Source organism: Polistes fuscatus, unplaced genomic scaffold (assembly GCF_010416935.1).
Source record: "Polistes fuscatus isolate 324 unplaced genomic scaffold, CU_Pfus_HIC Scaffold2, whole genome shotgun sequence".
Taxonomy (NCBI): Eukaryota; Metazoa; Arthropoda; class Insecta; order Hymenoptera; family Vespidae; genus Polistes; species Polistes fuscatus.
The window spans coordinates 4,108,186-4,123,209 of NW_025113096.1; the positions used below are offsets into that span (position 1 = coordinate 4,108,186).

The following is a 15,024-nucleotide window of genomic DNA, read 5'->3' on the forward strand; positions in this document are numbered from 1 at the left end:
TCCGGCTAGCACGTGCACACAACCATTCGTATAAAGCACAGGAGCGAACAATGCATCTGTCCACGAGCATAAGTGTATGTATATATATATGCATGTATGTGTGTGTGTATGTATGTGTATTATATCGCGAGATGGCTGGCTCTTAAGCCGGTTACAGGAAATATAGTTGGATAGTGGTGAGACTAAGCGCATCATAGATTAATGATCAATTCGATTGTGCTTCTGGCATGTTACCTGGCCTTATAATAATTTCTTAAAAACGTAAAAGTTAAGGCTATTGAAATTAATTTTATGTTACGTTTGGTTTCGAATAGAAAAAAAAAGAAAAAAAGAAACAAGAAGAAAAGGTGAGATTTTATCGAAGAAAATCGATTTGCCGTCAAAGTTACTCACTAATAGTAGTAGAAATAGTAGTAGTAGGTAGATTTGCAATGAGAGAGAAAGTAAAAGGAAATGTCTGCTAAAATAGGAGGATATAGTGAAAGAGAAAGAGAAAGAGAGAGAGAGTGAGAGTGAGAGAGGGATGGTGGTATTGGCATCCGGCCAAACGGCATGTTATCGTGCGCGTCGACGATGTCAAGTAAATGCAATAGGTAAACTTGATTTGAATTATGCCGCTGGGTCTGGTTCCGGTGAACGGATAAGAGAAAGAGAATAAGAGAGAGAGAGAGAAGGGGTAGGTAACCACTCTCGGGAGACAGAAATCATAATATCCGGCGGGATATGATATTACGCGGCTGGTACCTTGCAAAAGCGTTACGTAAACGTGGCCAAAGGCCGGCAACACAAGCCGGGACTCGATTCGTCATTGGAGAAATGGTTCTGTGCACGGTTAATGGGCGATCGTAAGGCCAGACAATGGCCGGCAGCACCATGAGAGTAAAGGAGAGGAGAGGAGAGGAGGACGTACTCTTCTCGAATCCCGCGAGTTGAGAACGTCTCCTCCTTCTCTTAATGTCGTTCCATTCTTTAAATCTACCAAGGGGTACTCTGACTCAACCCTTCTTTTTTTTGTCCTTTTCATTTTCCTTTTTTTACCCTTCACGGGTTCTCTTTTTTTCATAGAAGAATATACCGGGATGGTCGGTCAAACTATAACCACTTTTAATATTATTATCTTACAAAATTCATGGCTATTTTTAAGTGAAAAATTTGAAGGAATTATTTTGTAGGAATAAGAAATTGAATTGACATTACGAACAGTTAGTTTGACGTAAATATTTCCTCGATGCTTTCTATTATATGCGATATAATGTGATATTTTAAAAAACAATATAAATTCAATAATTATCTGACTATCTTATATACGTAGGTATATACATACATGCATACATACATACATACATACGTACGTACGTACATATAGCGGGAACACTCGTTTCATCTTTGAAAGTATATAACAGGCGTTTCTTTTAATTTTTTTTTTCTACTATAATGTGCATAATGCAAGTAGCTCCACCCATGGAATGTCTATGTATATGTATGAAGTAATACATACATAAACGAAACCGAATGTATTCCACCCAATTATCTTCGCATCGGTGTGCCGCCGACCTCATACCCTCTCCCTTTTTTTTCTTTCTTCCTTTTTCTTTCTCCGTTTATGTTCTCTTAGGTCCGTTCATACCCTTCCCTTTCTTTTTCCTCCCTTTTCTCTCTCATTCGTCGAGCGATCTTTATCCTGGTACCAACGTTGCTAAGCATTTGCATGGAACGCATTCATATGAAATCGAGCATTCTTTCAAACTCGACTTTTCTCTTCCCGTTTCTACCCTCTCTTTCTCTTTCTTTCTCTTCCTCTCTCTCTTTCTACAATCTATCGTAGATTTTGTCGTCGTCCTATCGTGTGGGATGTCTTTCCAGCCGAGGAGTTGAAGTACCATGGCGAATCCCTGCAGAGGACACTCGGGATGTGGCCTGCGTTGGAGGAAATTGGTTCCGGTAATGACGGGCCACAGGCAACCCCTTTTCTCCTCTCTCTCTCTCTCTCTCTCTCTCTCTCGTTCTCTCTTTCTTCTCATAACGACGATGTTAAGCTGCTTCAGGATGAACGGGGATCACTGTGCGTGACGATTTCAAATTGTTACTTTTTTCTTCTTTTCCTTTCTGTTTTTTTTTAAATAATTTTCCCTATATCCCTTCCCCTCACCTGTTCTCTTCTCTTGATATTTTTATTCACAATGGAAAATGGATAATCGTACTACTTTAAACGCATTATTTTTTTTTCCGTTTCAATTAATTACTTAATGAATGGGATACAATGGTTTGTTGTTTAAATTGATACGATAATGATAATTCACGCATTTAAATGTTAATTAGTAATCATTTCTTTTTAGAATGAATATCTTACAAAGTAAATACAATCTCTCTATCTCATTCTTGATATTTTCTTAAATTCTAATTTAAAAATACCAAAATTTTCTCGACATTAAATTCATTATTTTGATTCAATTATCTATCTAATATTTGAACACTGTAATATTTTATTTTTTACATTCGGTAAAAATATATTATAGATCGTACGTTTACACGTTTACGAGTTAATAAGAAATAATTTTGTTTTTTTTTTTTAAGAATTCATATTTTTCTTCTCTTTCGAGAAAAGCATGAAAGACAGAGAGAAAGAGAGAGAGAGAAAGAGAGAGAGAGAGAGAGAGAAAACGATTGACAAGAACGACGTTGTCTTTTCACCTAAACGCGGTTTGAAATGCGAGCGGAAATACGAACGGAAATGGCGAGTATGCTCGTCACGGACTACCGTGTGCGCCTACAGAAATGATATGCAAACGTAATCCGACGTATCTGAGAACGTCGTCGTCTACGTTCTATACCAGGATCCACCACCACCTCCCCATTCTTTCGTCGTTCTTGGTACGCGTCCGGCGCATCTAAGACGCATTATGACGTGTTTGGCATCGATCTTGTCGCCGTTGTCATACCAAACGACAAAGTGGATATCGGAAAGTGTTAATTGAAAATTTGATAGAAAAGAAAACTTTCTTATCGATCGATAAAGAAAGAGAGAAAGAGAGAGAGAGAGAGAATGAGAGAAAGAGAAGAGTAAGAGAGAGAAGGAAAGAGAGAGAGAGGGGGGGAGTAACGTTCTCTCAACTTGTCTACCGTCAATGAAAATGAAAGAAATCAAGAAAGAGAAAGAGAAAGAAAACGAGAGACTCGTGAAATTGATCTGCGTTCCATGATAGATCGCAAAGCCGAGGATTATTTTTCAATTTCGCGGATGGGGGAGGAAACGAAGGTGAAGGAGAAGGAGGAGGAAAAGGAGAAGGTAAAGGTGGAGGAGGAGGAGGAGGAGGAAGAGAAGGAGGAGGATATATAAGACTCCTCCTCCTCGCCTAGCTATTGGATACGTTTGATTTAAATATTTCAAGGTGGAGGAAACGATATTTGATCGTAGAACGTGATGTATCGCGTGGAATGCTGTCGTATATGCACCGTTTGGCGAGCTAAGCGAGAATCGCGTCGCCCGGATTAAACGCGAATGCATTCCCATCTTTCCCCTCTCTCTCACTCTCTCTCTCTCACTCTCTCTCTGTCTGTCTGTCTTTCTCTTTCACTCTTACTTTCTTTTTTTCCTACTACAATTCTTGGTATCTCCATAGGAAACTCGATCGAAGTAAAACGCGTGTCCTGTTAAAAATATTTATGAGAAACACGTATTATTATTAATATTATTATTATTATTGTTATTATTATTAGATCTTATAGAAAATCTTATCTTCATTTTGGATTTTTATTCTCTCCATTAGTCTCCCTGATGTATACATTTTGTTTCGTTGATATTACGTTATTTTCAATTCGTAAATAAATAAATAATTAAAATTTCATTTCGTCTGTAAAAATTTTCTTACGCTTCCGACGAATCGATACGAATTTTTCTTACATCTCTCTCTCTCTTTCTCTCTGATTGATATCAAATAAATATCGTAATAAGGATAACAAATAATTTCAAATCTGGTCAATTTTCTTGTTGATAAAAAGCCTACGAAAAACAGATAAGAAAGACTAGAAAATAAAAATGTAAATCATCAGGTATCAAGTCAAAGAGAATCCATTTGCAAGGATCGTCTTATCTAAATCCAAACTGTCTTCTCACTCTCTCTCTCTCTCTCTTTCTCTCTCTCTCTCTATCTATCTATCTGCGGTTGCATTCGCAAAGGAATCGTAGCGCGATCTCGCGATGTGCGACATCTCGTGCGGCACGAAAGGTTAAGCTCGGTAGCAATACGGTGCACGTGCATCCCTCGAACGCATAAACTCGCAGCGAGTCCTTACACCCGGAGAATTCCTGGCTTGTAGATCTCGGAAAGCGTGCGCGATCCTCCGCATCCGGGCCACGGGACAATCGTGTTTGAAAGAGCGGAGAAGTGCCTATCGGGAATGAAACAGAGTGAGAGAGAGAGAGAGAGAGTAAGATAAGAGTACAGAAGATAGGAGTGCTTGTGGCATGAACTAACGAACTAACGAACGAATGAATAAATGAACGAATGAACGAATGAACGAATGAATGAATGAACGAAACCAGCCAGGATATCTCGAAACATCGAAAGACTCCTACTACTATCGTACTCGTCCTTGTCCTCCACCTTTTACTGCTACTACTGCTACTACTGCTGCTGATGATGGTGCTGTTCCTCGTCATCGTGGTCTCACAAAGCGGACCAGAACTAAAAGGAAAGATGAGAGAGAACGATAAGGCTTACGGAGAAAGAGGAAAGAAATAGATTCAAAGGAAGGCCCACCTTTCGTTCTATGACGACGCATTGCGTCTGAAGTAGCCGTGGTGTTCCTCTCTTCTTCGATACGAAGGCTTATTCATACTTATATATTAGCGTGTGTGTGTGTGTGTGTGTGTGTGTGTAGTATGAGTTGGAAGGAAGGAAGGAAGGAACCGGGGTCCTCGTAGAGCACAGCAGGCAGCGACGTTTTCTGTTTAAACGACATCAAAGGACCTGTCGCGAATTTTCTCCTTCGGGGTCTCGCGTGCGGACATGCCTTCGTTCCTCCCTCATCCTTCTCCTCCTTTCTTCTTCTTCTTCTTCTTCTTCTCCTTCTTCTTCTCCCTTCTACTATGCTACGTTCCTTCCTTCCTTCCTTCCTTCCTTCCTTCCTTCCCTCTCTCTCTTTTCTTCGTTCCTATACGTGCATTTATGAGAACTTGCTCTTGGAACATGAGAGAGAATGAGAAAGAAGGGGATGAAGAGAGAGGTAGGAGGGGGGGAGAGGAAGTGAACGTTCCAGAGGGTAGTTCCAGAGTTACACAGGCCAGGAGAGTTTGGCCCATCAAAGAATGGGTTGTACGTCGCCGCCACAGGGTTTGGTTACCTCTTCGCGAGACTAGGTACTAAAAGGGTAAACGTTCTTTGTAGGCAAAAAGAGAAAGAGAGAAAGAAAACAATAAAGAGAGATTTTAGGGTCTACTCTTGTTGTGTAGATGAAGACAGAGAAATCTGGAAAAGGGATTGAAACAACTCTTACCCCCGTATATCTTCCGTACCCTTTTTTTCCCTCACTCCTTCGTTTCATGAGTGATAAACGAAGACCAAATTGTAAGAGATGTATTTTCGAGTACTCTCTCTCTTTCTCTCTCTCTCTCTCTCTCTGTAAAATTCGTATATATTTATGTTAGTGTGTAGTAAGCAAAGTGGTGTGTGTTAGGGTGAGTAGATAAGTGTATCAACGGTAGCCGACGCGACCGACGTATCGAGGATATAATTAAACTTCCTTCCGATCGTTCTCGTGGGCTGCATACGAGCGTCAGAAGGGTAGTTTCGAGAGGGCTCGAGTGCTTCTATGATTTCTTGGCAATAAGAGGGACGCGCACTGGTTGGTTGGTTGGTTGGTTGGTTGGTTGGTTGGTTACGTGTGCTATCTGCCGTCCCGTTGAAACTTACTTACTGCTTCTAGAGTTCGTTCTCTTTATCACTCTCACTTTCACTTTCTCTCACCCCACCCCTCTCCCCCACCCCACACATTCACCCCTCTCTCTCTCTTTCTCTCTCTTTCTCTCTTTCTATCTTCCTTTCATGAATTAGGAGAGGAGGAGGATGGTGTGGAGTTGAGCTTATTCAAGGTCGAACGAAAGTCATGATATATATCACGGAACATTTATTATCTCTTTATTATTTTCCCCTAGGGATCGAGTATTGTATCTGCGTTAATAAAAATTACGTATTTAATTATTATTATTATTATTATTATTATTATTATTATTATTATTATTATTAGAAATTATTTTAATATTATCTTTTATTCCATAAATAATTTTTATCTTTAATCGTGATTTTTACTATCGATATATATGTATTTGCCACGTATGAAATATAAAATAGAATGGATTTGCTAAAAAAGTAATGTTTAAATAATGGATTTTCAAAATCAAATGGAAAATCTGTTTGCACGGTTAAAAAGAAGATTTTCTCTAGCCAATACGTTTTCGCATAACAGAAAAGAACAGAATATACTTGATCCGATTCCGCAAACCTTTTACGAACGATCACGAAATCCAGGTGAGGATGGCGGGGACTGGAGGAGGGGGAGTTAAAGGCGGGAATGCATCTATTTCGGCGTTGAACTTTAAATTCCATTAGGTTAAATAAGTTAAACTGTACGTGGTGGCCGTTTCGGTAAGCCCCGTGGATCTACAAAATAGGATGATAGAAGATAGAAGAACGAGAGAAGAGAAGAGTTCTTTGATCTTATCCAGAATTTACAAGCCGAGTCCGAGGTTATACAAAACCACTTGTCTCGATTACGGAAGATTATCATGAAAAAAAAGAAAAAAAAGAAACAAAACTGCTACCTATCGATTTTTTTGACTTAATTGAGAACTAAATATATATATATATATATACGAGCATTTAATTACAATTTGTTAACGATAAATATACGATAATGTTATATAGAATATTCGGATAAAACCGTTTAACTATAAATTGCTATTACGTCGATTTTATAATCTATATATACATATATAATATTTGTTGTTGACAATATTATATCTCTAATGTGACATATTTAATATTCCATGAACGTTTCATTAATATTTATGTAAATTTGAGATACTTATAGGCTTTCAACTACCCCACCCCCTTGTATAAACGATCGAAAATTTTCCGCTAGATTTAAAATACTACTCGTAAGAGAGGATTCGTTGTAACGTTGTTCTAGACGATTTAACCTCAACGGGGGAACTCGATGATAGAAAAGTTCATTTGTGACGTGGAATGTCGTTCGCACGTAACGCACGTGCGGCTTGGCCCCTTTTAAAAGTCGCCACAGAATCCCCCAAAAGACGCGGCTGGAAAGCAATGTATACGCGTCGTATACTAACTTTACCCTCTGACCACGAAAATCTCTCTTTATATCTCTCTCTCTCTCTCTCTCTCTCTCATTACGCTTTTCAAATAGTTCTTCTTTCTACGAAACACTTGGGCTTAAGCCTTGTGCTTCCAGCTCGCAGACTAATTTTTTCCTCAAAAATTCCAACCATTCTCTATCCCCATCCCTTGACCACCACCACCACCACCTCCACTACTACCCTTCTTGAAAAGCTATTAGAGAGAGAAAAAAAGAAGAAAAATATGTTTTCCTACACTTTCGTTTTTAAATGGGGGAAAAAAAAGGAACGAAAAGAGAGACAAATCGTTGTAAAACGAAAATGTTAAATTAATACAGAGTAAAAAAGTATCGACGAATAAGAAAAAAAAAAAGGGTAATAAGATATCGTCGAAATTTCGTATTTTTCTATTTGACGATAAAAACATAAATAAAAAGAAAACACGAAAATAAGGGAGAAAAGATTCGAATATCAGCACATTATCCTCTCCGGGAGTGTATATTATATATATTTTTCAGAATTACAAATAGAGAAACCTGTTCTTTCGTAATCTACCATCGCATCTTTCACCTTGCATTTGCATCTATACGTGTTTTCAAAGACGCAAACGTACGACGTGTAGCGTATCTACTATACACATGCACATATTTTACTTTATACGTTGCCGGAGTTGCGTGAAAAGCTCTTCGTTGGTTGAATATATTTTTCAACGAGTATATCCGTTTACACGTGCTGCTAAAATATCGTTGAATTCGGACGATTTAATGTCTGTACCTACACACACACATACACATATATATATATACATACATACATACGTACGTACGTTAGTACAGTTTTAATAAGTTCATTAGGTTATCATTTATCTCTCGTTTTTTTTCTCTCTCTTCTTCTAATTATTACATTTTCCTGTTACGAATCGTAAGAGTTAAATGCGTATGTAATACTTACATAAATATGTATATATATACATATATATATATACATATATTATACGTAGTACCTGTTGCTGCCTGGCTGCTTGAGATCGATAAAAGATCGAAATATAATAGTCCTTTCGTTGGTCTATCGATATTTCTTGTTTTTCTTTTTTTTTTTTTGTTCATTTTTTTATTCTTTTTTTTTAATTTCTCTTTCTTTTTTTTTATTTCTCCATCGCTCGTTTATCTCCTTCACGAGAGAATATATCCTTTGACTTTTATAGAAAAATACCGCGAGAAAACAGGGTAAAAGAGCTTTAGCTTTTAACGTACAAAGCATATTTTCTACGAAGAAAAATATATAGCCATCGAACGAGGGAGGAAACCTCGTGTATGTTGTGTATTACACAACCGACATACACAAAGATTCCTTTGTTGTTGTTTTAAACAAAAAAATAAACGAAGGGAAGAATAAAAACCCTTCTACTCGACGGTGGTGGGCTCCTTCGCGAAGAAAACAAACTAACAAACAAACGAAAAAAAAAAGAAAAAAAATAGAAAGAAAGAAATAAAAGATGATGAAAAAGAAAAAGGGGAAAAAAAAAACGAAGAAAAAAGCCAGGTTTTGATCGAGATCAAACTAGATCCTCCTCGTTCCAGTTACGATTGTTTTACGTATAGAGTCGTTTGAAATGTTTTTCCGCTCTACTAGTCAACAAGTTTTTATCGAAAAGGGATAAACGCGTAGTATATGTTCAAACGAAAATAATTGAACTCGAACACTGGGCTTTCTCTTTTCCTCGAAACGTTATTCGTATAATAAAGAAGGAAAGGGAAAAAAAACAATACAAAAAAAAATAAAAAAACTACTAGGATCGTTGAGAAATAATGTCAGTAACGAGAGATATCAAACAATTATTTCCTATACAAATCGCGTATACTATTCTATCGTTATAGGATTCTTTTTTTTACGGTTATACGTATACGTTGCTATCATTGATACAAAATTTCGAATACATTTGTCAAACAAATCCTCCTACCAAATATTAACCGAGAAATAAATCTCGTCCCAAAACGAGATCTATTTGCGGTATGACATTATTATTTAAATAAACAAAAAAAAAAAAGTTAAATTAACATTTCGTCAATCAAATATTACAATGAAAATCTACGTAAAGTCAACTAACGTTTAACAACGTACGATTTGCGAAACGTTTCTACGCGATGATAGAAGGAAAGAAAGAAAGAAAGAAAGAAATAAAGAAGAAGAAGTAAAAAAAAAAGGAAATACAGTACGAAACAAGAAAAAACGAGAGAGGGTTGGAGGAAGCGAGGTAGAGAGTGGGAGTGGGGTGCTTGGCATAGAGGAAGGGAAGGAGGGAGGGAGGTAAAAAAAAGAGAAGAAGAGTAAAAAATAAAAAGAGAGAGAGAAAAAAGGAAGGGAAGAAAAACGAAAAGAAAACTCACAAGCTCTTTTAAAAGAGTATCTCGTAAATACAGTAGAGTTTTCTCGACGCGCAACAGGGAAATCAAGGATGTGTGAGTGTTCGTCTGACAGGGCAACGTCGATATTGGAAGGGGGTGAGTTTGTAGTTGTCGCGGTCTCCACTAGTCGGCGTTCACTCTCGAGGATAGCATAGCCGAGGGCTAGGAGGGTGAGGAGGAAGGGTATATAGGTAGAAGAGGTAGGTAGGTAGTAGGTAGAAAGGTAGGTGGATAGAGATAGAGAAAATCGTATATACCCGTAGAGGGTAGTAATAGTAGTAGTAGTAGTAGTAGTAGTAGTAGTTGTAGTAGTAGTAGTGTAGTAGTAGTAGAAGCAGTGGTAGTAGTAGGATCCCGATTCGGTAGGCAAGGGTCGTCATTTGCGCGTGCGCCCTAAGTGCGCGCGCGCGCGCTTCCACGGTTGACGGTGGTGGGGACACTCAGTGTCAGTTGGTGCCGGGCGTTGCGGCGCAGTCAGTGGGCCCTTCAGTCTTTGATCCGCAACTGTCGCGGGTGTGCGCGAGATACCTCGACGAGTTTTTACCCTTAACGAGAGAAGATAGTGATTAGAGTGTGACAGTATATTGAAGAGAAATAGATAGATAGATAGATAGATAGATTGAAATAGATTTTAACCTACGGATAGACAAAGATTGTCTTTTGTCTTTAGTTTTTTTTTTCTTGTATATTACAAAAAAAAAAAGAAGAACGAATATATTCTATTATTTTATTGTCAATCGAGATTGTTGTTGGATGCTGAGTGAGATACAGCTATTGGTTTCATCCTTTTATCTCGGTTTCTAAAAAGAAGGGATTGATGTATAGAATCGAGAGAGATAAAAAAGGGAAAGGTATTTAGAGAGATAATTCGTGACTTTGAATTATTCGGACACAAAATCTCTCACTCTTTCTCTCTTTCTCTCTCTCTCTCTCTCTTCTTCGTTTTAAAAACAAAAAAAAACCCTTTTCGATATTCTTCGTGGATAAGGGGAAGATACGATTAAACGTGTTTTTTTTAAATTCTGACGATCGATATTGTTGTTCTCGTTCGATCGATCTTATTGGTATCGTCTTTTCACATTTGGATCGTTCTTTGGTAACACGTTAAATAATCTATCGATTTTAATACGTGAAATTGTTCTCAAGAATCATCCTGGTTTACGACGAGTGATTGATTGATTGATTGATTGATTGATAGTAATCTCTGTGAGAGTGAATCGATATATCGAGTGCGTCGAAGTTTTGTTTCGTTGTTCTCCCATTCTTGTTTATTTTGCACATAATCAACCAAAGTTCGTGTTATCGCTAATTTAGAAGATATGAAATAAAGGATTATTATAATATTATTGACAATATTTGATATTATAATAAAGAAGAGAAGAAGAATAATAAGACAAAGGGAAGATAAAAGAGATAAACGAAGAGTTTAAGGTTCTCCAGTTTAAAGTTGTACAGGAAAAAGAAGCGTCCCTACGGAAGAAGGGACAGTGCTCGCGGCAGGGAGTTGAACTTTCTCGCTCGGTGTTGACAGATCGATAGGAAAGTTTGCTTACGCGAATTTCCGCGTCGTGTCCGTCGCCATATACACTCTGTGTACTTTCTCTCTCTCTCTCCCTCTCTCTCTCTATATCTTTCACGCACACATCGTGTATGATACGCGTACTTCTCACTTATTTGCCCGATAGTTCTCGTTAACGAGCAAACACGTTAATATCTTTCGAAAGAAAATCTCTAAGTTATTCGAAAAACTATCGAAAGATTATCATAAAAAATAATAAAAAGAATAAAAGAATAAGAAAGATAGAAGAGAAGTAGAATAAGCAATCAAAGAGTTAAAGAAAGCAGCAACGACGGTGATAGATGCCAATCATAGCGATCAATCGAGGAATCTGACGGCTCGTCGTCGTGCCGGTCACAGTAGAGGCAGCCTGTCGTTCTCTTTGCCATCTCGCGAATATTTGGTTGAATATAGAAATCGAAAGGAAGATAAAAAACATCAAGATCAAGAGAAACGTCAACAACAACAACAATCCCAACAATCTCAAGAAAAACAACATCAACAATTACGCAGAGAACGATTGAACGAATTTAACCGGGGCTCCTCATCTTGCCCAAGACTCGTCGAGGAAAGTGTAAGAAAGTGTGCAACGGTGAAGGGTAACGGTGGATTCGGTGATTACTCGGCAGCAGGGGAATTCGAAGTCTGGGCTGAAGAACGCGTTGCGACGGATGGTGTTGGTGGTGGTGGCAGTGGTGGTGGTGTTGTTGTCGTAGAGGGAGGGGGTGGTGGAGGGGTGTCGTCGACTACGACTACGACGGCGAAACCGCCTTCGCGGCAGCAACGATGCGAAGGCGGTTCTGCCCTGAGACCGTTGCTCCGCGTAACAACACATTGTGAGCTTCATTCGCCTCGCGAGGCCGAGCTCCTCAGGTTGGATCACCTCGAGGCGCTCGATCACAAGTCCTCGCTCGAACACGACGCCTACTCGATGATGGATAATTTTCACAGCCCGGTACCACCGCCTTTACCACGACGTCACGTCCGGTAAGATTATATACACTCTCATGTTTGATATATATATCCTATTTATTATCTCTTTAATATCAGTTCACGCTTCCGCGTTATTATCTTATTCGTTGCGAAATATAACACATTGTTGTTATACATCTAATCATTCATTTTTCTAATTCCTATATTTTCATGTTTATCTCTTTAAGAATTTCATACGATTATTTCGTTCATTTCGTAATCATTATTTTTATTATCGATCTTTCTAAAGAAGTTAATCGGTTTTCGTGACTATAGTCGTTTTAAATGTTGACTGAACGTTTGAAAGATTTTTCTTGAAAATATATAAATAATATATATATATATATAAAAGAAAAATTTCTTTCTTTTCTATTTATCATAGACATACTCATCATTAAATTCAAACTCGATGCATTTCGAACACGCGAACGTGTTCGAATTGAACGACGTCTAGTGACATCGGACGCGTGTGCGACTAGTAGTAGTAGTAGTAGTAGTAGTACCACCTATCTACCTGTCTAATACCAACCATCCAAAATCATTGATCGGTTTGCTCGTATGAAAAGAGTCCAACTGAAACTAACATTTCGAGTTATATCAAATTTTCATTCCCGTTATTTCAATTGGTGTCGTATCTTTAAGTACACACGACACGATTCTCATCTCTCATAAAAGATTAACAAGAGAAAATTTAAACTAAATTTTCAAATCCATTTTTAAACTTCCGTTAATAATTCGTCTCGAATATTTCCATAAATATCGTCTAATAAACTGTTACCAATACATATACTACTATTCCAAAGATAATCCTTCCTTTAAGAGATTCCATCAATTATTTTCACGTTCCTACCGTCGCTACTCTGCTAACTTGGACTCATTTTCGAGATCACTAATTAGAACATCCGAAACGCGTTAGCGGTTAATTTCCTTATATCATTTCTCTCATTCTCTCAATTATGAATATCCTTCAAAAAAGTGAAAATAAATAAAACTAATAGAGATATACAGATCTACCGTTAAATAATAGATTCTCAAATCCCCGAAAAGTGGAAATAACGAATTCCACGTGTATACGAAGCTATAATAAAATCAATGAAGATTATTTTAACTAATAATCCTACAAGATAAATTCAAACATATCGATATCTTCTCGGCTATATCACATTGAACGTTGATTGATTCCGACGTGTTCTCCTCGAACAAGCGAGGGTTCGTCATTAACCCCATCCCTCGAGCGTGAGGCTTCGAATCGAGCTCCACTTGGAAGCATAGAAGTACTTACCTATATCGGCTCTCTCGAATCTGCCAAGTCTCTCTCTCTCTCTCTCTCTTTCTCTCTCTCTTCTACGCATCTATACTCTACTTAAATATATATATATATAAATACATAAAGTGTGTATATATATACGCGTATGCGCGCAAACGTTTGCATCTCTCGTCTCTTGCAGATGCGCACACACACACATACACACCGAACGTTTCACCTTCCCTTTATGCTCGATAATCTAAAGTGCCAAACAGAGCGGCGCGTATTCCGACATTGCAAACACGAAACATCCGATGCAATCTGTGCGCTTCTACGTTCGCATGGAACGTAACGTAACGTGCAGCAACAGCAGCAACTACAACAGCAGCAGCAGCAGTAGTAGTAGTAACGCAATCACATCGCCCACAGCAGTTGCAGTTGTGCAATACGGCAAGGTAGATGCATTCGTAGCGTGCTCATCGCGTTCGTCTCAAGAGCAACCGGCGTGTATATCTAAGATGATCGATGCTCACACGTCGAGGACACTAACGTATATTAGATCGTTACATGATCTAATTACATTCAGAGAAAATGATTTGTTTATACGACTAAATGGGACAAATTCTGATTGTTATTTTTACGAATTTTCTTATTAATTGATTGTACATCTAAATGCACGAATATTTTTCATTCATTTCGAATAATATTCTCATATATATGTATAATTATATTATTTATTATTGAAACATATTATTCTAAGGAATTCATCAAAGGTATATAAACATATATACATACTATTAATCATATTAGTCCATAATAATCATTTTAAAATCTCTGCTTTAATAATACTAATACGAAATTTCTATCGAAATATATATAGAGAACAAATTTATTCGGAAATGTTGAAATTTCGAAATATAATATATAATATTTTGAATAGTAGTAGTAGTAGTAGTAGTAGTAGTAGAGTAATACATTTAACCAAAGACGACAACGACGACGACGACGACGACTGCTGCTGCTGCTGCCACGTCAACGACGAAGACGATGACGACGACGTTGGAGGTACATCCTCCTCCTTCTCACTCCCACCCACCCCCGGCATAACCCTCCTCACCACCCTGGCGCACGTCGCGAGAGCGCAAGACGATCGATATGCACGCACCATGCGAAACGTGCACACGAGAGAGGGCAAAACCTACCCCCTGTACGAGTTTACCAGTAACGTATCGTAGGAAAGACGAATGAAGTAATGACGCAAAAGAGTATCCAATAAACGATTGGTTAAAGGGTAGATTGAAGAGAATAAAAAAAATATGACACGTAAGAAACGACGAGTAGGTAAAAAACAAAAACAAAAGGAGAGACACTACCAGCCAAGGCTGCCAGTTTCTTATTTCGTGGCGAACAAAACGCAACCCTTTAGCTATGCATCACCCTGCCCTAAAACTACCCCTTACTGACAACGGTTCACCTTTCTCTTTCT

At 38.1% G+C, this 15,024-nt stretch overlaps 1 protein-coding gene across 9 annotated transcripts in view; it reads left to right on the forward strand.

Annotated features, from left to right (window-relative positions):
* LOC122516645 (teneurin-a) overlaps positions 1-15,024 on the forward strand; it is a 545,517-nt gene that overhangs the window by 430,826 nt on the left and 99,667 nt on the right. Inside the window, exon 1 of one of the 9 annotated variants that reach the window (XM_043634630.1) lies at positions 10,177-12,307. The exons of the other annotated variants lie outside the window; for them this stretch is intronic. Within the exon in view, the coding sequence (XP_043490565.1) occupies positions 12,252-12,307 (56 nt within the window). The 5' untranslated portion in view covers positions 10,177-12,251. Of the gene's footprint in view, positions 1-10,176; positions 12,308-15,024 lie in introns of those variants that run through there. 9 annotated transcript variants of the gene reach the window in all.